Source organism: Macaca fascicularis, chromosome 4 (assembly GCF_037993035.2).
Source record: "Macaca fascicularis isolate 582-1 chromosome 4, T2T-MFA8v1.1".
Classification (NCBI taxonomy): Eukaryota; Metazoa; Chordata; class Mammalia; order Primates; family Cercopithecidae; genus Macaca; species Macaca fascicularis.
The window spans coordinates 160,849,635-160,875,696 of record NC_088378.1 but is presented as its reverse complement, the minus strand read 5'-3'; the positions used below and the strand labels follow the sequence as shown (position 1 = coordinate 160,875,696).

The following is a 26,062-nucleotide window of genomic DNA, read 5'->3' as shown; positions in this document are numbered from 1 at the left end:
CTGTGTCTTCACATGGAGGAAGGCAGAAGGTTAAGAGAAGGACAAACCCTGTGTCCTCACATGGCAGAAGAGCAGAAGGGAGTAAACCCACTCCCGCAAGCCTTTTTTATATCAGCATAGGTCCGTCATGAGGGTGGAGCCCACATGACCTAAACACCTCCCAGTAGGCCCTGCCTCCCGTGCTGTTGCATTATGGGTTAAGTTTCCAACACCTGCATTTTGGAGGGGACAAAAACGTCCAGACCACAGCAGATAGCCATACTGGTTCAATAGGTAGTGAGTGAATGTGTCTGCCAAATTTGTGATGGAGGCTGAAGGAAAGAGAATTCTTGTTTCATTTTTCATTCGAATATAGTCAGCTACTTAATGTTACATGAGAGAGGCCTTTTCAGAGTCTCTGTGATGTGAGTATAGATCACCTAGAGTAAGTTTTCCATAGAGGTGGATCTTGCTGGAGGGATGATGTATATCAAATAGGAAGCCAGGGCCCTAAACTACAACTTCCAAAGCCTCAGGAAGAGCCCAGAAACTTCTCTTACTGACAGAGTTTTCTTCCTAAGTGAATTATCTGAAGCATTGCGAACCTGAGTCACACGCAGTGAGGCCTCAATTATAACTGGATTATGTAACAAAAATTCAGTTTTAAATCTGTGGTTTGGCGCCAAGACCACATTTGCCCTTAGTAATAATGTGTCATATCAGATTAAGTTTTCAGCATAGCCTGCAAAAGGTATTTAATTTGAGATGTGCCTAACTTTATTATCAGTGGCAATACAGAACTCATCCTGCTAACGTCATCCCTGGTGGCAATGCCATTGTGTCCAGAGGGATGCTTTATTCAGGGTTACATGCAAGACTCTAGGAGGGTGCTCTCGTGCCATGGGAGCCCGGACAGGACCTCTGAAGTCCTTGGCGTCCTTGTCATAAGTCATCCGCACTTGTCACCTTTCGTAGCAGGTGATGGGGAAGTGAGAGCTTCCTGAAGTAAGGCGCCTTCTCAGGGAATGTGCGAAACTTACAAGGGGAAGATGGGGCTGGAGATCCACCAGTTCAAGGTGCCTACACAGTGATGATAAATCCAGCGGCTGGGGCTGGAAGGTCTTAAGTCTTAGCTGTTTGTTGGGTCTATAGTAGAAAACTGAAGTATCGGTGTTATTATTTATCTCAAATTGACATTTCATTCTGTTGAGAGTTCTAGAAGAAATGTAATGGCATTCTTCCCTTTCTCATCTTCTATGCTTCTAAGTCTCCCTCTTCTTACTCAAGAGGGGGTTGGAGAATTATTTTCACTGTTTCTTTTCTGCTACTCCCACATTTTAAATCTTCATCCTTTCCTTTTTCTCTTAGAGAATATGGATGTGTTTGTATCTGTAGTAATTTGAGATCACAGAATGTGATGGAGTACCATTTTGAAAAAGAGGCTCTATCTTGCTTGCTGTTGTATTTCCCCCACAGAGAATTACTGATTCTGGAAAGGATTACAAAAGAAGAGGACATTGTTTAGGTAAGAAGATGGTGAAGAAGAATGCATATGGCAAGTTAATGGGACAGTTGTGAATATTGACTGTAGGATTAATCTCTGACAGGCAGGTCTGTTGATCTCAATACTCCTAGAGAAGGGATGTGAAAGATGCCAAGCAAAGCATTGACTCAGCTATAATAGCTAAAAAACATAGTCACTAATTGACAACTTAGCATTTAAGAATGTCTGAAAGAATAGTCTGGGTGGTGTGTGTTTCTGTTTGACTTGGTCTGCATTGTCAGGCTTGGTGCTGCCCTGTCTTTGTTGCTCAAATCCTCTGTCCCAGTACCGGTAGACCAAGCTTTTTTCAGACTGCGTCTTGTTCCAACAGAACCAGAAATCTGAAATATCAAAAAGGATTTGCCCCAACCCATAATACGGTTCTCACAGTTCCTGGCCTGCAGTGAGCTAAGTGCACAAGGGCCAGAAAGAGGAGTGACTCGGATTTGGAGAGGCGGTCAGAGTTCACTACACTTAGTGGCTTAGTTTCTGTGTTTTTTCCCCAGGTAATAGCAGCACCTTGTATCTGAGTCCTTCTTAAAACAACAACAACAACAAACATATGTATGTTTACACACACACACATACACACACACATATATATGTAAACATATATATATAGCCTTTTAACATTTATTATAGGGGAAAATGGATGTAATTATTTGCTGACAAGGGATGGGGCAGTGGCCTGCCTGAAAAGCTGGAGGAGCATGCCGGTGAGTTTGTTTTGTTTTGTTTTGTTTTTAAGTCTTTGAGATCCTGGGTCTCTCCCAACCATCTGTAAATCTGCATCCTTAGCCCCAAATTCAGGGTGTGGATGCCTGTGCCCTGCGCGTGTGCGTGTGCATCTGTGAATCCATACTGGATTAGTAGCCCAGGTTCAGTGGATGCTGGCATGTAGCCTCTCAGGGTGAGAACGCTGTCTTGTTCTTTGTCTCCCACCATGGTTACGATGACTACCTCCTTCCATTCGCTACATCAGAAATCATCCAGTGGAAAGAGGAAACCAGTGTTGCCATACTCTAATTCCATCCCACAGTGGGTAACATATTTTGTTGTGATTATTAGAAAACTATATTATTAGAATATGTATTGGAAAGCTTGTCAATTTTCAACATCTTTATAACAATAGTTTGTATATTTAAATAGTTTTTGTATCTTCAAGCATTAAATTTTCAGCTGGAAAATTATGTTCTAGTTTAGGGCTGATCGTAATCATTGTTAGATCTATTTTCGGTTTAATACCTATTAAGAATATAGGTTTTGGCTTTGGATTTTAGAGGTATAATTTAATTAGACATCCTTAGCCGTGAAGTACACATTGAACTTTTCCTTCCTTATCTTCCTCAGTATCCACTAACATCAGCAGCAGCTTTGATAAGGCAGACAGATGCTGCTGCTGCTGCCGCCCCTGGTATTTGATAAAACATGCTTCAAAGAGCTGGCTGATAAGAATTTTCTCCCTTAACTACTTGCATTTTATACAATTTTGAATTTTGACCAGATACTACCTGTAATTTAGAGAACATTGATTCGCAGGGTTGGCTGCGTGTTGGAATCACCTGGGAAACTTTTTAAAAAGCTGATTTAATTGGTGTGAGGGCAGCCTGAGTATCAAGATTTTTAAGTGACTCATTAAGTGACTCAAATATGCAGCAATTATTTAACAACCCTGTGTGTTATAGAAATTAATACAACAGATTTGATTCTTGTCTATAGAAATGCAAATTGTGCCTGGTGAAGATACAATTGATTGTTGCCCTGTGGATGTTGCTTATTTTCACATAATTAAGCAAATTTATTTTGACATTCCTGATGGCATCCATCTATCTAATCTATCCATCCATCCATCCATCCATCCATCCATCCATCCATCCATCCATCCATCTCTGTCTGTCTCTGGTCTTTGAATTCTCCTTTGAGTTGTAATGTCTTGTTTTTTCATTAATAAATGAGTTAAATCTTTAAAAAAGTATGAAAAAGTATGCAGCAAAAGTTGGGTTTTACTGTTTTAGGGGATGTTTAAAGGGTCACCAAAAAAGGAGCTAAAAGAGTGGCGCTAAGGGGATCATTCTTGGGCTAAGCTGATTTGACCCCTGTCTAAAGAAGGTGCTTTTGGACTTTTAGCTCGGCCCCTCACCTGGGCTCCTGTGGGCTCTGAAATAGTGTGAGGTTTTGGGAAGGAGTCTTTGACTTTGGGAGTTTGCTTTTGTTTTTCCTTCTTAGGGAATGTGTGGTCAACCATAAAAGACAGTGGTCTTCCTAGCATCCTCTATGGGTAAAAAGATATTTAGTGTAAGGGGGAACTTCTTTCCCCCACTATTAAAAGTGCAGTTTAGGGGCAGTGGTCTCACACTGTTCTCAGATCAAGGCTGCCAAATGAAACCAGGTGATTGATACATACTGTATGTATAAATAATTAGATATGCTAAGAGACAAAATAATGTAAAATCCTTAGAAGGCTCAGTGTAACACATTTGTTGTGTGTCTATTTGCATTTTGTTATTTTCATGGTCTGTTTTGATATCAAGATGGTTTTCATAACGAAGAAACAACGTTTAGTTGATATATGATTTTAAAAGCATAGTGGACCTCCTATCTACTTTTCTCTTTGAACTTTTAAAAGGTTTTTCAGTATCACGATGGAAACATGCTTTCTGAAAAGGATAAGTGAACAATTTTGCAAAGGGCAGACCATAAAAGTGTAGCAAGATGAGGCATTTCACATTTTACATTTTATTATAGAATGTTTTGTTCCTAATCATCTTTGCTATTCCACAGCTCATTATCACACTAGGGTAGACATTGTTCATGTCCATTTAACTTTTATCTCTACTCTATTTTATCCATAACCACTCTGGATCTTCTAAAAACCCTTGAAACATTACCTAGAAATTAATTAAAAACTGCAGCTCCCTCTATCTCTGGGTGCTCCAACTTCCAGCTGCCCCCTCCTATTCAGCCATCTGCTCCTGGTACCTGTGTCACTCTTCACACTGCCTTTCTAGCCTCTATCCCTCCTGTATATTTGGTCCATCAGATGAACTCCTCTCTAGCACCATCATCTCACTGAATTTTCTGTCTTTCCTCCTGGAAATATCCAAACGTGGCATCCCTTCTGCACTTCTTCATCCGAGTTGCCAAGGTTTGTAAGAGTAGATGAAACCACTGTGCAGATTGGAGACACCAAAAATGCATGGATTTCCACATTCACAGATTGCCTAGTTCCTGTTCAGCAATGCTTTTGTCCTCACACTTGGTTGGCTCCTGTGTTCCCATCAGTCACTTTGCCATGTTTTCACTAGTCTCTGTGGCCTCTTACACACTCACTAAACTCCTTTTTCTTTGTAGACAGCCATGTCTCTTACCTCAATACAGTGGAGGCAGCTGGATATGAATTGCCTTAAATTCATCCTTTCCACTAGCAGACTTTTCCTTTTACCTAACACTCCTTCTGTCCTCTTTTCCTTCCCTCTGGCCTTAGAAAACAGCCTTAGGTCTTCCCCTGTTTTAAACCAATGCTCGGCCTGGACTCTTAATGCTCTGCTCTGCTTTCTCCAAAACCTTGCCGTTCCACACCTCTCACTCCTCCTTGTCTTTTCACTCTTCTTTTATTGGCTCCTCCCACTGGGCCTATGAACATCTTGGAAGAACAAAACAAATCAGATAGTCAAAAACTACTTTCCTTTCACCCTGTGTTTCTCTATCCCCCACTCCTTTGCAGTTCACTGTCTTTATTTTAAGCTCAGGAGTTTGTAAGACAGTTCCACTTTGCTTTCTTCTCTCCCCTCTCCCCTCTGTCCTGTCCCGTCACTTCCTCAGCCCACTTCCCTCCAGGCTTCCCCAAACCCTGCATGCTTCGGGAAACACCACCTAGTGGCCTCTTAATCGCTCCATTCATAGAAGCTTTTTCAGTCCTTACCTTTTGCATCCTCTACTGATTTTGACATCGAAACGCTGTTCTCTTGACTTCTGTGGCCAAAATACTTTGTTCTCCTAATTTTTTTTAACCGTGCCTTTTTTGCCTCTTTTTTGGGGTTTCTTTTCCTCTACTTGCTCCTTAAAAGTTGGAACTACCTCCCATTCTGCCTTAATTGGAGAGTAATTAACCCAACAGAACCACTTGTCAAAGCTTAAACAAATGTCTACAGTCTGGGGTGTCATTCCTGGAGTATCTGATTCAGTATGTCCTTCTAGAAACCTGCAGTATCATGGCTCTGTTATATTCTGTCATATGCAGGTACCATAATTATATGTAACCATTTCTTAAATATTCATTCATTCAACAAACATTCATTGAGCACCTTCTATATCCCAGGTGCTGTCGCTTACTCAGTTTTTGTCTATCATGAGAAGCACTCTGATAGGTAGCGTTTCTTTCACTTTTTTTCATAGTCTCAGTATAGGCCGAATTACTCTATTAAAAGACGGTTTTCGAAGATCTTGATACCTGTGGTCAAATTTTTTCATAGAAAGCCCTATTTTGGCTTCTACCAACTCTAGGCTATGGTTTTAACTACGAGTTATGTAAGAAAGTGGCTCCTGAACTCTTTACCACTAGACTCTGCTCTCTCTAGATTCGGGTATCCAACTGCTTGGAGTTCTTGATGAACTTGCCTCTTTGCCTTTCCAAACGCTAATGCCCCGCTACCTGAGTGCCCTCTACTCTTTGGATATAGTCACACCATTACTGCGTGCCTCAGAATTGCTTATTTACTTCCCTAAGTTCCTGCATGCAGGGTTGTTTATCTTCGAGTATCCTTAGTGCTGGCGCACAGGAGCTAATGAATATATGCTGAGCGCAATGGACTCTGTGTATGAATGTTCCCATGTTTTAGGAGTTATTCTGTAGTTTTCCGTATGATTGGACCTTTGCAATTTAGAATCTATAGCCAACATTTTTTAAAAAAGGTAATTGAGCACATTGTTAGGTTTTATTGAATTTAAATAATACAGTTCATATATATTAAGATATTTATTCATTATAGGTACTTTAGTAATTGGAGAGGATACAAACGGTAAAATGAAAACTGTCTGTTAATGTACTACCCTCAGATATCCAGTTGGGCCTTCTTCGTAGATATATGAATGTATATGTCTGTCAAGTGTGTGTGTGTCTGTACATTTCTACACATTCATCTTCATGGCACAAAATGTTTAGAATTGTGTCTTTTTAACGTAATATATGTTGAGCATTTTCCATCAATGAATATTTTGTAAAAAATACATTTATTGGCTAAACAATATTCTCCTGTATAGAAATATTTAAGTATTTGTTTAACCAACTCCATACTGCTTTGTATATAGAATTCCTGCCACGTTATTATTAACAAAAATGCTGTAGTAATGTCACAATAGCAATTAATTTATTAGACAACTATGTGTCAAGGGTCTAGTGACCCTCGCACCTATGCACTATGTTGAGTAAGATACAGTTTAATGTGGAAAGCAAGCAAACAGACTCTAGGAGTTTCGGGGAGATGTCAGGGAAGGCTCCCTGCCAGAGCTCAGGGGGACAGACAACATGGCTATTGGCTGGTTTCTTTGCTCAGGATATTTGTTAGGATAACACTTGATTAGTATGAAGAAGAATATCCTTCTCTATGTAATACTGAGGGTTTTTTGAAACATTAAAGATAGATACGATTTAATCAAGTACATTTGGGACAGTATTTAACTTATCTTTACTCCCCTTCCTTGTCCTATTGCTGTGACAAATGATAATATGTTGCTTCTGAATATTGAAATAGCTTTGCTTCCTCTTTTCTGTGAATGTGCTTCTTGATATAGATTGTTAAAGCTGTGTTCGTATATGGTGTTGGTTTTTCTGCCCCTTTGGCTGGGTTTGGTATCTGAGGCGTGCCAGCTGTATACAATGATGTAGTATGCCTTCTGTGTTATCCTGGGCTCCGGAGCAGTTTAGGACAGGCTTTATTCTTTAAAATTGGAAAGAAGTTGGTAATAAAATTCTTGGGCCTGGAACCTTTTAAAAAAGCAAATTCTGTGTAATGCGGTGGCAACGTTCTCAGCTTTATCAGTGCTGGTTATTCTGGTCAAGCTTCCCTCATTCTGGATCAGTTTGGATAGTTGTAGGTTTTTCTAGGATTTTACTAGTTCATCACAATTTTCAAATTCATTAGCACAAAGTTGAGTCTTTGGTTTCTTTTTCACTTACTGCAGGCAGTGTTTTTGTTTGAAATACTGCTAGTCTAGACGGTGATTTTCAGCATTATAACAGCGTGTCGTCTTCCTCAAAGACAGGTAAGTCCAGAAGTATTTGAGATGTGAAACTTGTAGGTTAAAATGGGTTGATTGTAAAGGTGGGTTTACTCAGTTTACTTAGTAGTGAAGACTAGGAATAATCTTCACGTACAAGAGCATGTATAAATGATTGTGTGTGCTGGATACAATTTTAATTTTATGCCATTGTCATTTATTTAGGGCTATTGAAATAGCACAGTTCACAGTAAGAGTAAGGCACTTGCACTGGCATATAATGAGAGGAAGTAGGAATTATGTTTTATTCAGTAGTAAAAATAGTGCAGTTACATATGGTGATCTTTTTTCAATCAGATGGTACCTCTTTCAGTAAACAGAGGTGCCTTTTACAGTTCATTAGGATTTACTTCATAAAATGTTACCACTGTGGGTTTTGAAGGCTAAATGAAGAGGGAGGATGCACTGGTGCTAGTGCAAAGGCTGTATGGTGCCCAGCAGAACAGCATGAGAGAAGGATGAGCTGATAGAAGTAGGTGAGACATGACTTAAATCTCTTACAGATCTAAGGGAGTAATAGTTGACTCGAGTGCTTTCAGTGTACTGATACAGCTTCCCAAATGTTGACATCATTTATAATGTTAAAGATGATAAAATGGTAGATTCTTAAGTGAAACCACCCAGTGCCAGTTTTCAGTTTGTGTGTAGGTGCTTTTTTCTCTTTTTCTTTCCAGAATGCAGATTCTGTGTCACTTGGCAGGTTATTGTCTTGTCAGTGTTTATATGATCAGTAAACCACTCAGCTCCATCTAATTGCCATTATTACTAACGATCATGAGCTAGGCAGCTCTAGAGAAACAGGGTTCTGTGCACGACGTTCACTGGTGGTACAGAGGAGACAGTGATGGGCTCTGGACAAGGGTGTTAGGGAAGTTTGCCCAGAGAAGCCCCATCTTGAAAGGATGCCCCGCAGAGAAGAGACTGTGTGGGAGGCGCCTTCAGGGAAGAGGACAGAGTGGCTGTTAAGTCCTAGGGTCTGGTTGAGCCTGGACTTCACTGTGCCTGATCTTGAAGAGAGAACGGAAGTGGCAAAGGGCAAAGAGGTAACTAGATCACAAAGAACCTCGTTAACCACACAGGGGAGTTTGAGCCTTATTTACCATCGAATTGATATTAAAATCATAGTTAGGATACACTAAAGTAGGAGCCCCTCTGTGGGAGAGCCTTCGTCCCTGTAACTCTTCACATTAGACCTGACACAGAGCAGGTGTTCAATACAGTAAAAACACAGCATTCATTGAACCAAATCCTAACAACTTAGTGGGCTGGTCCTCCAACCTGTGGTGCATTAGAGCCCAAGGCTCCTGGGGAATGAGAGTCAGGCTTCTGAGATGCTGAGGAAGACCCTCCCCACACACACTGTAGCATAGACTGAAGAATGGTCAGAGAGCAAGGGGTTACTCTAAATCCTTATTTGAAGGTTGTTTAATTTTTAGAAGTGATTTGTTTTTAATTCAGTCTTCTTCTAGAACCCCTAAAGAAAGATGATTCTTTCTTAAGGGCTCTAGGACTTTTTCCTTTTGTTCAGCGGTTTCAGATTATGTTTCGCTAATAAAGAGACTTCTTTTATGATTATTTGGGAATGATGAAAATGAGATATTTTTGGAATCACTTTCTTACACAAAATTTTTAATTTAAGGTGTCATACAAGGTAGTTCTTATAGCGTTTATCATGAACAGTTTCTGTGTTTTAAAGAAGAAAGAAAAACTTTAAAAATGTATACATTTTTAGTAGTTGCAGAACAAAAATGTAGTCTATACTATTAGTTACTTCTCTTCTAGCCTATTGCTGTTTTAGCCACTGGCCTTTCTGGATCTTAGAGATTACGGATCCATTCGTGTGTTTGCTGGGATTTTTTTTCCAAGTTATGGCTCCTCCAAGTATATTTAATGTAAAAATTGAATGAATTAACATTACATGTTAATTTAAATACAGTAATAACTCATTATAGTAAGAATGCATATTATTGACTTCAGGTATGAGTATTCTTTTTGTCTGTATATCTACTTTTGTTTTTAGGTAACAGCAACAGAGAAACTATTGTTTATTTCTCAATGTGTAGTTCTTTGTGAAATCGTTAACCCAGATCCCAGTGATGGTGGGGAGGGCATGTTGGGGGATGTCTCAGAATCTAAGGTACCATTTTTTTCCCTTTGCTCCCCTCCCCCAAATCAAGACTTACGGTGAGAGATGTGATTGCTGGCAAGTGTTACCCTTGGTAAAGGTTTGGCAAAAAGGATGTGTTGAAAACTGCCTCTTACATTGATGAACTTAAAGCTGTAGATTTACAGTCTAGCAGGGAGCCCTGAAATTAATGTAGTTGTGAAAGGAGCAGGATTTTTCATTTTTAATAGGGAATTACATGTATGCATAATATGTATGCATGTATGATATTAGTTGAAACGTAAAACTATATTTTTTCTCTGTCATGGTGAAAAAATATAAGTAATGCTTTACATATCAGTGAACTGTCTTGTATGAATCAATTAAGAGCGTGTAGTAAATGACTACTTTCTTTGTAATTTTGGAGTCTTTTTTAAAACACATCATATTTACCAGGAGAATTTTAAAAACACACTAAATATAAACAGGAATTTTAATAAAACTTGCCCAAAGCAAAAGCTTTTATAATGGCTGTTACAAGCTAATTGGAGATTGTTTACCTATTGACCTGGAGCTATAGGTAGAAGCATTTGAGGAGGTACTTATTATATTTATTGTAGTAGATGTCCTAAATTAGTAGTCTGAATTTATATACTGTTATTATCAAGATAAAAGGTAACATGATTGAAAATTTTAAAAATGGAGGCTAGTATTTTGTAAGCAAATATAAACTGGTTATTTTTGTAAGAGTTTTGTTATGTTGAAGTGCAAACAGAAAGTGGCCAAACTTCAATTACTTAATAACAGCTATTCTGTAAGTATTTGTTAATCATGAGTTTTTGTTGCTTTAAGCCACAACTGATTCTATTAAGAAGAGTTTTTATTATATAATGCAAAATTATGTGCACATAAACTATTAAGCACAGTTGTTACTACTGTGAATATATAATACATACATATTATTTATGATTCTTAAGTTTGGGTGAATTACTGGCATAGAAATAATAGTGCTTTGGTAATAAAAGTCCTTTTACGTGTTTTTCAAGTACTATATATTATGTGATTTGTCTATTATTTATAGTTTGAAAATCTACAGGTAATTCATGTATTTCATTTTTAAAAAGTGGGCCTTAGCCTTTTGTTACTTATACTGTGTTAATATAGATTTCATGCAAGCATTCCATATTTTTCTCTTTGAAGCAAAACTACCACTGAACGCAGGATCTAGTTTCTGTGTTTAATGTGTGTTTTCTTCCAGGACTATTTTCAACTTTGCTCATCGTTTCATGAGCAGTAACTTTAAGTTTGTAAATCAGAAAAATTGTCTTATTCCAAAAATTGCCTGTGCTACTCTCAAATTATATTCTGGATCTGATAATTCTCAGGAAGCAAATAAGACATTGCTGTGGGCGAAACATTTATCAGGATGAAAATTTAGTTTTTTTTGACTATTGTTGAGATGTAACGTCTCATATTTCAAACTAGCTTGCTTCCTTTGTTCTTTTCTCCCACTTTGCCTTGGCAGGTTGGATCAATATGCAATCGAAGGACGTTTCATCTGTAAATAGAAGGTTTTCTGAATTTCCTGGCCTTTCTGGCAAGATAGGGAGAGAGGCAGGTAGATCGGAGTTTGAAGGGCCCATGATGTGCGGTGTCTGCCTTTTATTTATTTGGGGTAGGATACCATATTGGAGGTTACATCTTCCATGGCCAGTGAGCAGTGGTAGGGTCAGCATTTTTGGAGACAGTTTCTGAGGCTGATGCATTTATCTAAATTGTGCTTACACATTTGGGATATCTGGAATGTTACATAATTATCAGTGTTGTCTTCAGTTCAGTACAATATAGTACCCTGGGAATTTGTTCCTTTTACCATTTTAATAAGTACCTAGACCAGTGTGTTAAATTTGGAATCTATTACTGCCCATGGCATGAAGTATGTATATCCTTATAAAATTTAAATTAATTATTATTGAAATAGAACATGCACATATTTAGAAAATCCAGTTGTGCCCAGAGCCCCAGGTCAAAGAACAGCAGGAGCGAGGCACTGCTCCCAACTCTCTTAGTTATTGCTCCTGGGTTACATCTGTCTGACCAAACTGTGCACATGTGTAGCAGTTCTGCAGTCAGTTGTATATAATACCTCTTTAATGCAGTACTCTGCCCTCATACTTCATAGATGCTGTCAGCTCTGTGCTGCCAGCAAGGGATAGACACTTCCTGCCATGCCACATTTCAGCTCATCCTCGCCTCTGTTTTTCCATCCTTTTCTGTCTTCTGCCTTAGGTCTTAGCTTTGCTCATTCTGGTCGTTTCTAAGCTAGTAGGCATTTGTCATATCTCTAAAATCCCTATTAGGTACTTTGAATGTAAAGATAGTATTATTTTTAGATACTTTTATTAGATGACTAAACTTTTAAAGCTGTAGTTCAGTATCTAAAGTGCACTAATTATTTGCATTATGAAAACATTTTTTAATTGCAAATAGTCCTTGTGACTAAGAAATTATTAAAATTATAAATTTAAAAGGGAATATATCCTTCAACAGTTTATACACGTCTGTATCATAATTTATTCAACACATATTTATTACTGTATATCTGACACTGTTTAAAAGTAGTGTGTTTGTTTTACTGTATTCTTATTTATCTCAGGTAAATTGATTTATAAATTTTTCTCTGTTTTTCTTAGACAAAATTGAAGAAGCACAAAAAGAACTTAATGGGGCAGAAGTTTCAAAAAAAGGTAAATTAAAATCAGCTTGAATGTAAACTTTATTCTTGCAGTGATGCCTATACATATACCTCATAAATATAGCCTTATGAAATAAATCAATATAGACATATCACAAAATTAGAAATCCCCTTGAAGTTATTGATACTTAACATTTTGTGGACTTTGCTTTATGAAACATTTTGACCACATAGCGCATTCTTTGTTTCCCACATATTAATGTATGACGGGTAGAAGTGTGAAAGGTTATTGCAACTCTGTTGAAAGTCCTGTTTGTGAGACTGTCCTGTATCAATGAAAGTGCCAATATAAGGAACACAGTTGGCTGTGTCCATGCATGTGTGTTCATGTGTGTATTCGTGTGATGCAGTTTTCTGTTTTTGTAATGACAAAAACCTAAGACAACTAAAACAGCCTGAATACCAGTCAGTGGAAGAATAGTTGAATAATTTGTAGTATACTCATATTTTGGGATATCATGCAGCTTTGAAAAAATGTTAATTACTTTAGTTGATGGTGATGACTTATCAAATAAGAAAAACAACATTGCAATGTAGCATGTAAAATATCTTATTTTTTGGTGAAAACTAACAAAGCCAAGTGTGTATACAACTATCTGTGTGTATATATGTGTACACACACACACAGAGGCTTCTATGAGATTGGACAGTGTTGAAAAGGATTTATACACAGAACTGTGTATAATAGTGGGAAGAGGAGCAAGGGAAGATGACCCACTCATTTATATGCCTTTGTATTATTTCGCTAGTTACAATGTGTATAATTTTATATTAAAATTAAAAACTTGAAAAAATTGGTTTTCACCATAGAAAACACTGATTATCTTTCCAAGTAATATAAGAAAATAGATGTGATGCAGAAGATCACGTAGGGATGGTCACATAGTGAGGTGCATAGTGTTTAAACACTACCTGTTAATGAGCAGAATTGATTATGTGCTTTTAATATTGTGGGAGAATTAAGTTTTCTTTATGACATTTGTATTCCATGATTTATTATTTATTTTGCCTTGTTTATATCTTCGAGTTACAGCCGACTATTTTGACAGAGTAATTTAGCTAAATAGGATTCCAATTGAAAGCCTTTTTACAAAAAATAGCTTTTAAATCTAGTTAGACTACTGAGTAGGTGTCTGTAGGGGAAATAATTTCTTGCCATGCCAGTTCTCCATCTCTTGGACCAGCCTGTGAAGCCTCCAAGATGGTTTGGGGTTGGTCTTACATTTATGGGGTACTGTGTGGCACCCCTCATGTCTTCCTTCTCCTCACCCCACACTCCTTCCATGGACACTCTGGAAGGGCCATGTAGTTCTGACCCTCTAATGACGTTCTTGCAGAAAAGCAAGGATAGAAAGAGTACAGATGTCTCCATGGCCACGTTGTCCCTTTGAAGGGCTGACTGACTTTAACGCATAAGGCGTTTAAGGCACTCGGATTATAAGAGGCTGTACTTTTAAAGTTTTGTCTATAGCCAGCCTTTTTTTTTAAAATTTTTATTTTTTTTACATCTAGTCATGGTTTAGAGCTGCTTCAATTAGCAAAGTAAATGTGAGCTTGTCTTCCTTTTCCTTGTTACTTCTTTGGCAAGAGTTTTCAGAGCAGTGAACTAAATGCCTGATAGGAAGGAGGAAATGAAACAAAGGTTCTAGAAAGAGAAATTGGATAATGAGGTTCAGAATAATGGATTGGGCTACAGTTGGCAGGCTACACTTATTTAAGAGCTAGGATGAATACCAAGTGAGCATTGTTCTGTGCAGTTCACTGCATAGAATTACTACTTGGCTTTCATTTTTATACAGAAATTAAAAATAAAATAGTTTTCCCTTTCAAATATAAGTAAGAAATAATATCAGTTTCTCTTTAACAACATGAAAAGTCTGAGTAACAGTGGTGTTGAGGTTTTTCAAACCTTTTCTTGCTGTTACCTATTTTATTTTAAAGGATATTCATTTCTTTCATCAAAGAATATACTTTAAAATATAGTCATTCGTTTTAGATTATGGTAAGTCATCTATAATAGATCTCTTTTTCATTGTTTTTCTGATGTACTTTGGGTTTTTTCCCCCTGTAAGTTTAGCCACATTTGCTTTTTAAAAAAATTATTTTTAAACACTGCTTGTAGTTCTAATGCTTTGTCTCCATTGAAGGTTCTGTGGTCTTTAACTTATTCAAGGCTCTTTCTCCCTTTCTCTCTTTTTTGTAATTATTAGGACAAGTAACTAATTTATTTTCAGAAGCATCTAGCATAGTAGTAGGCTCTTAAAAGCAACTTCCTCATTAATAGATTAAAAAAGACGTTTCCTCCTGTATTTTAATAATTTAAGGAGGATTAAATCTGTTTAGTGTAATATGGAAATAAAGAAACTGACTTTGCCTATCATACACCAATAGAATAAAGAAATGCACTGAATTATGTTAATGTACTTATTTTATTCTTTTTCTCTTTTGAATGAAAATCAGATGACTTTAATTTGATTTATTTTTATTTTAATCAGTTTGGGGGTAGATACAAGGATGCAACATTCACATGAGTCTCCATAATGTCATTATGTTTTTCCTTACAGTGCTATCTCCAGATTCATAACACGCATTTGGCTTGACACTATTTTTAAAATTATTGAGTGGGATTTAAATGAAATAGTGACTGTCACAGATGTGGTAATGGAATATGAATAAAATTAACTGAGAAGAAATAAATAGATCGATTAGGAGAGCTTTTATGGCTTTCTCAAGCTTTAATTTTAATACTCTGTTTTAAGTTTTTGTCTTATAATGTTTGACACATATACATTAATATGTAATATATGTAGCATATTAAATTACAAAGCATAAGAAAGACATGGTAGTCTTTGATTCTCACACCCAATTTAAGAATGGAAATGTTACCAGTACCATTGTATCCACCCACATGCTGATGGGCAGTTCATCCCATTGTCTCTTCTGTAGAGGTTTTACTGTCCTTAGTTTTGTGTTACTCATTTCAGTCCTTTTAAAAAGCGATTATGTCATATAAATATGTATCTCCAAACAATATATTTTCTAGTTGTGCCTGAATTTGAACTTTTAAATGAAACGATAATTGTACATAGTCTTCTGCGGCTTTTTTCACTTAACGTTGTTCCTAAGGTTCACCCATGCTGTTGCACATAGCTGTTACTTTTCATTATTGTAATAATATTGCACTGTATGAAATTGTTGGCCCATTCTTCTGTTGATAGATTTAAGTTATTTCCACCTTTTTTGCTATCATAAACAATGCAGGTATGAATATTTTTGTATCCTGGTGCCTATGTGTGAGTTTTCTAGAGCATATATAGGGAATGTGGATGCTCAGCTCTGCAAAATGATGCTATGTTGTTTTCCAGAGTTTTTTGGGGGGATCTTTTTGCATTCCCACCATCAGTGTCCAAGAATTGATTTTGTACTATCAAGTGCAAGGTATTTTTAGTCTTTTATTCTTTTTCTAATTGAATAGATGTTAAATACTCTTTTATTCTGCTTTGGTTTTTGTTTCCCTGATTACTAATGTTAAAAGAAAAACTTAAGACACAAAAGTTTAACGGATTTTATTTAAACAAAGAATTATTCATGAATCAGGCATCATTCAGAAGCAGAAGAGGTTCAGAGAGCTCTGCTGAGCAGTGTGAGCAGCAAGCTTGTATAGGCTGAACACGGAAGCAAAGTGAGAAGTCACCTATTTGGCTGCAACTAGGCATCTGCCTTCTTTGGATAGGGCGTGATGAAGTGTTTGCTGTATTTGGGCATGATCTGATCAGTTGACTGCCTGCAAAGTAGCGATTTGTTACAAAAAAATACTCTAAATTAGGTTTCTGTTTGTGTGCACACTAAATTAGGTTGCAGTTTGTTAGGTCATAACTCAAGGTAAGGAGACAGCCTCAGGCAAATGGCCTCCTGCTTACTTAATTTAAGAATGTCAAACATGTCTTCATTTGTATTCCCCCTTACTGAAATGCTTGCTAGTATCATTTTTCCCTTTTGTAAAAATTGAGTTGTCTTTTTCTTAATATATTTTGAATAACTATCTTTATTCATTTTATGTGCTTTATTTTTCAGATTTATTTTTTACTTTGTTTAAAGTGCCTTCTATTCACTAAAGCGAATGGAAGCTCTTGATTTTAATATTGTCAACCTATTAATTTCTTGCTTTTGTGATTCATTTTTTTGTATTTTTATTTGTCTTAAATTATTCTCTACCACAAGGTCTTAAGTGTATATATATTTTTCTATATTTTCTTCTAAAAGACTTCCACATTTCAGATTAAAAACCCGTCTGGAGTTTGTTTTTTTAAAAAAATATACTTAGTTTTTTATTGTAGTGTAAGTTAGGATTCAAGCTTCTTTTTTTTCTCAAGTGGATAACCATTGCTAATATTGTTAAATGTCCCTGAAACATTTAGTATGTTTTCTTTTTACTGTTTCATGTTAATTTTTCTTTTTTTTTTTTTTTGAGACGGAGTCTCGCTCTGTCACCCAGGCTGGAGTGCGGTGGCCGGATCTCTGCTCACTGCAAGCTCCGCCTCCCGGGTTTACGCCATTCTCCTGGCTCAGCCTCCCGAGTAGCTGGGACTACAGGCGCCCGCCACCTCGCCCGGCTAGTTTTTTGTACTTTTTAGTAGAGACGGGGTTTCACCATGTTAGCCAGGATGGTCTCGATCTCCTGACCTCGTGATCCGCCCGTCTTGGCCTCCCAAAGTGCTGGGATTACAGGCTTGAGCCACCGCGCCCGGCCAATTTTTCATTTTTGTGTTGGTTTGTTTCTTAGCTCTCTGTTCTGTTCTATGAATTTGTGTGCCCATGTTTTAATATCACAATATGTTAATTATTTACCACTTTATTGTCTTGATATACAGTGTGCAGTAACCAGTATACACTCTATACAGTACGGCAGATTCCTTGTGTTATTTGCCTGCAGAACTGTTTTGCCTATAGTTCTTTGCTCATCTATTTGAATTTTACAGTCAGGTTTTTAAAAAGCTTGTAGGAATTTTGTTTGGGTTTGATTGAATTCGGGGCAAACTGAATTCAAATTTGATTGAATTCAGAGTTTTCAGGCCTCCTATTCAAAAAAGATTGTATATTTCTGATACTTGTGTTTTCTTTAGTGTTTTATCATTTTTCTCCATATGAATCTTTAATTTTTTTTGCTCTATTTCTTAGAATTTAGTGTTTTCCTCAGTTTAATAATTTTTTCTTTTGTAAAATTGTTTTCTAGCTCCTGGCAAATAAAAATGCAATATATTTTTGAATATTTATTTTATATCCAGCTATTTGGCTGGATTCTCATTCATTATGAAAATTGCTGGTGTTTTCAGATTTTCTTGTCATATCAACTGGGAATAATGAAAGTGTGTTTCTTAATTTTGAAATCATTGTTTCTTTATTTTTTTTATCTTGCTCAGTCGGCTCCAGTAAAACTGGTCTCTTAGACTTGTTCCTGATTGTAAAGAAAATGCTTCTAATTTTTCACCATTAAAATGTTCACTATCTTTTTTTGTGGGAAGAGATTCTGTATATTTTTTAATTGCTTAAAGGTGTTATCTTCTATTTTTTATTTGTTGAAATTATTTTTAAAAAATCATAAATTGATTTTTATTTTTATCACGTTTTGTTTCTATGTAAAGATGATCTTACTATGTCCTTCATTCTTTCATTCTGATGTTTAAAAGTGACTTACATGTCTTTAAACCAATGTGGTCATGATATTTAATCTTAATCACTGCTAGATTTGATTTGTTAATATTTTATTGAAGAATTTTGAATCCATGTTCAAGGCATTGGTTTATATTTTTATTATTTTTTATAATTTTCTCTGCCTGATTTTGTTTTAAGGTTATGCTAGTTTGATTGGATGATTCGAGGGCTATATGCTTCTGATTCCCATGGAGCTGTTTGTTTGATATTGGAATTGTACCTTTGTAGGCAAGTCTTACAACATATTTTGACTTTTGGGAGGGACTGCAGGGTAGACTTTTAACTCCCAATTCAGTGTACTTAACAGTAAGGATTATCCAAACATTCTATTTTCTCTTCAGTTTTAGGAAGTTGTGTTTTTCTTATAATTTATCCATCTTATCTAAACAGTTACATCTATTGGCAAAAAATCATTCATAGTATTTTCTTGCTCTCTTTCATTTCTGCTGTGTGTGTAGTTATGTCTATTTTTTATTGCTTCTGTCATTCATTTGTGCCTCTCCTTGCTTTCTTGATAAGAGTTGCCAGTTTTCTGTTTTACTTTATTTTTATTTTGCCAACATCTGGTTTTCATGATACTTTCTTGCTTCATCCTTTTTAGTTTCATTAAATTTTGTTCTTTTTTATCTTTTCCTGTCTTTTTTTTTAGGTTTGTTCTGTTACTCAAATTTCTTAACTTGGAATGCTCATTCATTTTTAAGCCTTTATTCTGCTCTATTGGCATCACTTAAAGCTGTTAATTTCCTTGTAAGTATTGCTTAGATGTATCATACACAATTTTGTATTTGTTAGTTTCATTCTTTTCTATGCTGGTTTCTTCTCTGACCCCCACCCACCCCAAATCATGTTTGATTTTTTTTCCTCCACATAGATGAGGATCTTACTATTTTTTAGTAATTTCTCACTTAATTGCATTGTGTCGTTGTTTTATAAAACCATTTAGGATATCCAAAATTATTTCTTCTCTGTTTCTGAATAGCGTGTAATCAAAATTTTCTGAGAATGTGATATAAAAGTACTCATAGATTTTATGTTAGAAACTGAGCATTTCTTAAGTAAATTAATCATTTTGCCATGATGAAAAAGCTGAAGTTGAAAAATATTAAATAACTTAATCCAAGGGAGTGCAATCAGAAAGTACATGAGGAAAATGAAGCCCATGGCTTGGACTGTGCTATTCTGATACTATTCCCTGGTATAACTAGATAAGATCTGTGTTAAAGTGATAGTTGAATTTCTGGTACAGTTTTATTTCTGTTCTAACTTACCCTTGTGAATGATGGGATTATGATAGCAGTCACCTACGGAAACGTTATGATCCAGGATAAAATAGTTAGGATTCAGACAATGGCCATAGAGAAAGGTGGAGACTTTAGGTCAGCTTGCATTATGATTTTTTTAACATTATTTTCTGTCTCACAGTAAGAACCTACAATTGCCACTATCATTACCAGTAATTTCTTTTCAGCAGCAGTGGTATCACTCTTACATTATATACTTCAGCCCCAGAACATTTTTATTTTTTAAATAATTTCTGTATCACCATCCATGTAAGAGTAAGAGGGCCTAAATATATATAGGTAGTTTATATGGGTTAAGAAATATAGTAAGGAAATCTGTTCTAGTATGAATGATATTCATATTTGCTCTGAAAAATCAGTTGATACGTGGGATTTTTGTTAACATAGGCATGATTTATTTCCTGAAATATGCTTCGCTTACCTGGGGAAGCTTGAGGGAAGTTAGGTTCTTGTGTAAAACGAGACTAAGTCAGAAGTGAGAGTGGCACTCCCCTGGATCATGAACTCTATAATGTGTCAGTAAAGATGCTAGTTTCTTACCTACATTTCTACATTAAAAAATGAATATTTGTATTCATTTTATAATGATATTATTACAAAATTTTAATTTTTTGGAAGATAATGTGAATGAGTTTCTAAGGGGTGAAAAATGGTGACTCTCATTTAAAAAAATTTTTTAATTACCACATATAACTTTTTTTAAGACGAAGGCTAATTTCAAATAAACATTTTATGTTAATAAGGGCATGCTTTATTGCCAGTGACGCTCTTCCTTAAACATTCTGCTGAGTATAATTAAGAAAATACAAGAGCATATTCTTGTAATTAGGGATGACAAAGTCCTTCCTATGTAATAGCGAAATTTAGGTAGTATAGTAGAAAAGTTGGACAGATTTTATTAAATTAAAATGAAGAATATCAGTACCATAAAAGATAAGATGAAAATGTTTTAAAACTGGGAGAACATTTGTACAATAAAACAAAACTTGATAGGCTTACCTTAGAAGGGTATTGACAGTTTACAAAATGAAAGCTCATGTAGATATGGCTAGAGGAAAGACTAGTGTAGTATTTTTGTTAGATGTCTGAATGATAAGAGTATTTTTAAAGGAATGCAGTTTTATTATTTTAATATTATATTGATATTAACTAGTTTATTTTTTATCCAGTTGTGGTCTTTGGGTTTCTTAATTATTAGGAAATAATATATTTTCATGAAAATGTTTAATAGAGGTTTATTTTAAATAACAATATTTGTAGATCCTAGTCTCTTAATGTTAAGTGCCCTAATGTTAAATGCCCTATCATGTTTTTTCCTTGTACCTCTCGTTGATTTATTTAGTGAATTGTTGTGATGCACCAGCCTTTTTTTTTTTTTCTGCCCTGAGAAATAGATAGGAAAGAAAGTCTAAACCTTAAAGGAGCCCGCAAGCTTTAATCCAGCTCTTTCCCAAATCATCGTAAATCCTGAACTGGTAGAGCAAAAATTCATGAGGTAGACTGGCAGCAGTGCCTAACAAATTTCCCTTGGGAAAACAGCAACAGATTTTTTTATTTTTTAGAAAAGAAAGTCATCTCCTTTTTTCACTATTAAAATTTCAAATTTAAATATTCATATCTTATGAAGTATTCTCTTAGTGTAACAGACAGTGAATGCTGTGAGCTTGACTTACAGGGAAATTAGTATTGTTTTAATAATTTGTGTCATTTATGTAAGTTAAAGGTATCATGTGTTAACCATGTCAATATTTTGAGAAATTTAAAAATCCCAAATCCCAAGAGATCATTGCCTTTCAGATAGACTGCCAACTTTATGAAAGATGATTTGCATAATAACATAAACAAAGCATTTTGTAGTACATTAATGTAAAATAAATGTCTTCAAATATCCTGTCCTTACTGTGTTTAAGTTCAAACATTGCTCCTTTTGAAATATGAAAGCAAAAATTCTCAACATTTCCTAACAGTGTTACTCATCACGGTCTATTGAGCCATTTATTAGAGACTTAAATAGCTAACCTGATTTTAATTTTATAGGATGATTCATAGAAAGACTCACATTCTTGTGCATACTTAATAGCATATTTCATTGACTTCAAAATGCTATTGATTGCAAGATGCACAATGATTTTATGCATCCTTTAGCAAGGAGAAAAGTCACTGCCAATTAAGTTATGACACAGTGCTCTTATAATTGATTAGAAGATGCATCCTGATTTTAGAGGGATTAAAGTGTTTTTTAAAATTTGTCTTACATTATATTAAATACATATTTATCTCCACTGGTACATTTTTTGACAAGAAAGATAAAGTAATTAAGATAATGGCATATGGATTTGAGCTGCTTTGACAGCATCCCTGAGGACTGTGAAAAACAAAGGATTGAAATTATCCTAGAGGCTCATTTGCGGATTCATGGAAGAGTGGTATGGGGAGAAAAACCCAGGTTTTGTTTGTTTCACTTTGCTTCTTAGGTGATTGACTTCATGCCGTATGTCTCAGTATTTTCTATATAAATAATGTCACGGGGTGACTTATAAGGATAATATGTGTTGCTGTTCATCTATTTAGGCTTTTCCCCAGGTTTGCTACTGTATTCTCTATGTAAGACCAAAAAGAAAGAAAGAGGTAAGCTTGTATATATTTTGCCTACATAGAGATTTGTTCTTTTTCTCATGTTTCCTCAGAGAAGAGGGCAGACATGTTGCGTAAACCTAAAGAATATAATTTGAGGGCAGAAATAGTAAAAAATAAAAGTGAGAGAAGGCAAATAAATTGAAGGCAGATAAAGAACTAGGAAGAAGTCTAGAAAATGAATTTTTAAAAATGAAAAAACAAAGCATGGAAATAACAAAGTATCATTTAACCAAATGTATGGGGTTCTTTTATTGCTTCACTATGCAAAGGGTATTTTGTGGAGCTATGCTACACGCAGGAAATTTATCAGACTTTGAAGGATGTAGCTTAGAATTTTTCCCTGACCACCAAGCAATGGGGTGTAAAATTATTTTATTTAAGAAAAGAGTTGGAAGTAGCAAATGAGATTCTGTGGATGAGTGGGGAAGGGCAAGAAGAGGACTTAAAAGCATTGCAATGAAAACAAATGTATGTAATAACATTTATGCATGGCCTGATCTGCAGCGGGAGGTGGACTACGGGAGCCCGAGGGACGCTTTGGGAGTCCAGCCCACTGTGAAGGAGCAGGAGCCGGAGGGAAATGTCACTGAGTTTTTGGCCTGGAGGAGTGTGTTTATTTCAGCAGGCCTACCCCATATCATGTAGTTAGCCATTTAGTCACTGTTTAGCATGACCCTCATATGTGAAGAAAAAACATGGTAACATAGATACAACTCACTGCTCCGCACCCTCACCCTCTCACCTCTGCCTGGGGTCTCCTCACATTTTCCCCTGCACAGTTTTGACCACAGTCATAGTGCAGCGCTTACTACAATTCTTAGTGCATGCAGTAGGCATTTGACAAACATTTATTGCATCAACGATGATGGGTGGTAGAGGTGTCAGAAAGGATGGATTCCTTTACTTAACAGGCAGGATTTGTAAACAATGTGTTATTATTGCTTTCTTTGATTTCTTAAGTGTAGTTAGATATGTAATCTAGATTGCTTTTCTGAAGTAAATTGTTTCTTTCGTCATACTAAATTATCTAATGCAGTGATGTATACAGTTTGTGTATGTCACTGTCACAAAAATAAAAGCTTCCTTCTTTAACAGCTCCTAATGAATCCTTTCTTATGACTTCATTGAATCAGGAAGACTGAGACTATTCTCAGTGTAGTTATTTTGTAATATCATAACATCTTTGTAAACCTGGTGGGAGGTTGTGATAGTGTGAAGACCTGAGGATTCCAGGTTTCTGGTGTTAACACTACAACCTACAACTCAAACGTCCTGGTGGTAGAAATGTTAATCAAGGGGAGTTCACATTTCCCTGTTCTGGTAATAGACAGTATTGCCTGGGATTTAACCTTTTCTTGCTGATGTAGGGTCAGTTGGAGTGCTAGTGAACTAGCTGGGACAGGCTTAGAGGGGTTGGCTAGGGAGAGAGTTAACAATTTATAGCATTTTTTAAAGTGGTAAAAATACTCCCCACCGTGGATGATTTCAACCTACCAAATGGTTGCGGCTTGCAAAATTCCTGAATATTTATTTAGTAGTGGAGTGGTCCACAGCACACATTGCTTGGAGAAATCATTATCATACTATATTCTTGTGGATTCAACTACTGTATACTGTCGTAAGAGACAGACATAACACTGACTGGACACTAATCCTAAGTTTAAAGATCCTAGAACTTTCTTAGAAAAATCACTGAAGTCTTTGGAATCTTTCTCGTGAAGGTGAGGCAAGAGGATATAAATCCGAAAGACTCAGGGGAGAGAAATGTGACTACTATTCTGTAAACCTAGTGTTTTAGTTGAAGGCTGAATCAACCTTCTAAGTGATTTTCTTAAACCTGTAAAAATAGCATCAGAATACAGGGTGAGTATCCCTAATCTGAAAATCTGAAATAAATCTAAAATGCTTCAAAATTTGAAACTTTTTGAGCACTAGTATGATGCTAAAAAGAAATGCTCATTGGAGCATTTAGGATTTCAGATTTTCAGAGTAGGGATGCTCAGCCAGCAAGTATAATGCAAATATTCCAAAATCTGAAAAAAAATCAGAAATCCAAAACACTTCTGGTCCCAAGCATTTTGGATGAGAGATAGTATGTATTTGGTTTTCTCATCAGCGTCAGTTATCTTGTTAGCAACATTCAGGTTTGTCTTTCAGCTTTCTGCTACTTTTGTACAAACCATGCTATACAACATTAGAGCAAGTTATAAAAATAGAAAATGTATTTATTTCATGACACTTCACATCAGTTGTCACTTTTCTATTACCTTTTGTGCTAACCCAGCTATATCATAGCCAAAGAGGACCTGTGTTGAGTTACAAAGAATTGTAATTCAAGCAAGAATTGTTTTACAATTCAAGAATTGTTTTACAATTCAAGAATTGAATTACAATTCAAGCAAGAATTGTTCTTACCACTTTCTGTGAAGTGCTTGTCAGGAGTCAGGCAAAGTGCTTATTGAAAAGACAAATAAGAAGGTTAATACAACAAATACTCTAAGTATATACTTGGTTTTCTTCTCTTAGTGGCTTGTTTAAAAGACATAGTTATGTTAAGTAATGATAACAGTGTATTTTTGAACTGTAACATTTATAAGTAGAATATGTATATAACAGTAATAACACAAAAGGAGGAAAAAGGAAAATAGAGCTATGTAGGCATAATGTTGCCACATCTCACTGGAATTAAGTTAATATAAATCTAAAGAGACTCTGAAGATGTGAGGTAAGTCCTAGAGCTACTACAAAGGAAATAATCAAAAATCTCTATAAGTGAAAAAATCATTAAAGAAATTAAATATTACATGTGAAAATATTCACTTAGTGTAAAAGAAGACATTAAAGGAGAAGTAGAGGAACAAAAAAAAAAAGACACAAGACATACAGAAACAAAAAGTGAAATTGCAGGCATAAATTCAGCTATGTCAATAATATCAATAATGTGAATGGATTAAACAGTCCAATCAAAGGCAGAGATTGTCACACCAGATTAAAGAAACAAGATCTGACTATACACTGTCTGCACTGGCACTCACTTTAGATCCAAGACACAAATATATTGGAAGTGAAAGGATAGGAAAAGCTATATCATGCAAATAGCAAGCATAAGAAAGCTGGAGTGGCTATGTTAATATCAAAAGGGACTTTAAAATAAAAAAATGTTACTAGAGGTAAAGAGACATTTTCTAATGAAGAAAGTGTCAATTCATCAGGCAGGTATAACAGTTACAAACATGTATCCACCTGACAACAGAGCCTCAAAATACATGAAGCAAAAACTCATAAAAATGAAGGGAGAAACAGACAATTCAACGATAACAGTTGGAGACTTCATTACCCCACTTTTAATAATGGATGGAATCTTCTAGACAGAACGTCAGCAAGGAAATAGAAGACTTGACTGCCAACACTGTAAGCCAAGTAGACCTAAATACTCCACCCAAGAACAACAGAATACACATTATTCTTCAGATACATGGAATATTCTTCAGGATAGACCATCACCTAGGCCATAAAACAGTTGATCATTAAATCAAACAGGATTGAAATAATATAGTTTGCTCCAACTGCCATGGAATGAAATTAGAAATCAATAACAGAAGTGTACTGATGTGAAAAAATTCTTCCAGTCCCACATTGTCCCTAAGAGGAGGAGAAATGTCAGTCAGCAAAGCAGAACTTCTGTTGTACAAATGACACCAAGGCTTTCCAGACAAGTAGACTAGGAACATTGCTGTCATACTAATAACGGGTAA

General features: G+C 35.9%; 1 protein-coding gene across 7 annotated transcripts in view; it reads left to right on the top strand.

The window, feature by feature from the left end:
* The window catches only part of HIVEP1 (HIVEP zinc finger 1), a 155,948-nt gene that overhangs the window by 66,907 nt on the left and 62,979 nt on the right, over positions 1–26,062 (top strand). For 6 of the 7 annotated variants that reach the window (XR_012434244.1, XM_005554028.4, XM_045390526.2 and 3 more), the window contains one exon: positions 12,596–12,649. The exons of the other annotated variant lie outside the window; for it this stretch is intronic. Coding sequence is in view for 4 of the 6 variants with exons in the window: in XM_005554028.4 (XP_005554085.3) it covers positions 12,596–12,649 (54 nt within the window). In the remaining 2 variants the exon portion in view is untranslated. The remainder of the gene's footprint in view (positions 1–12,595; positions 12,650–26,062) is intronic. 7 annotated transcript variants of the gene reach the window in all.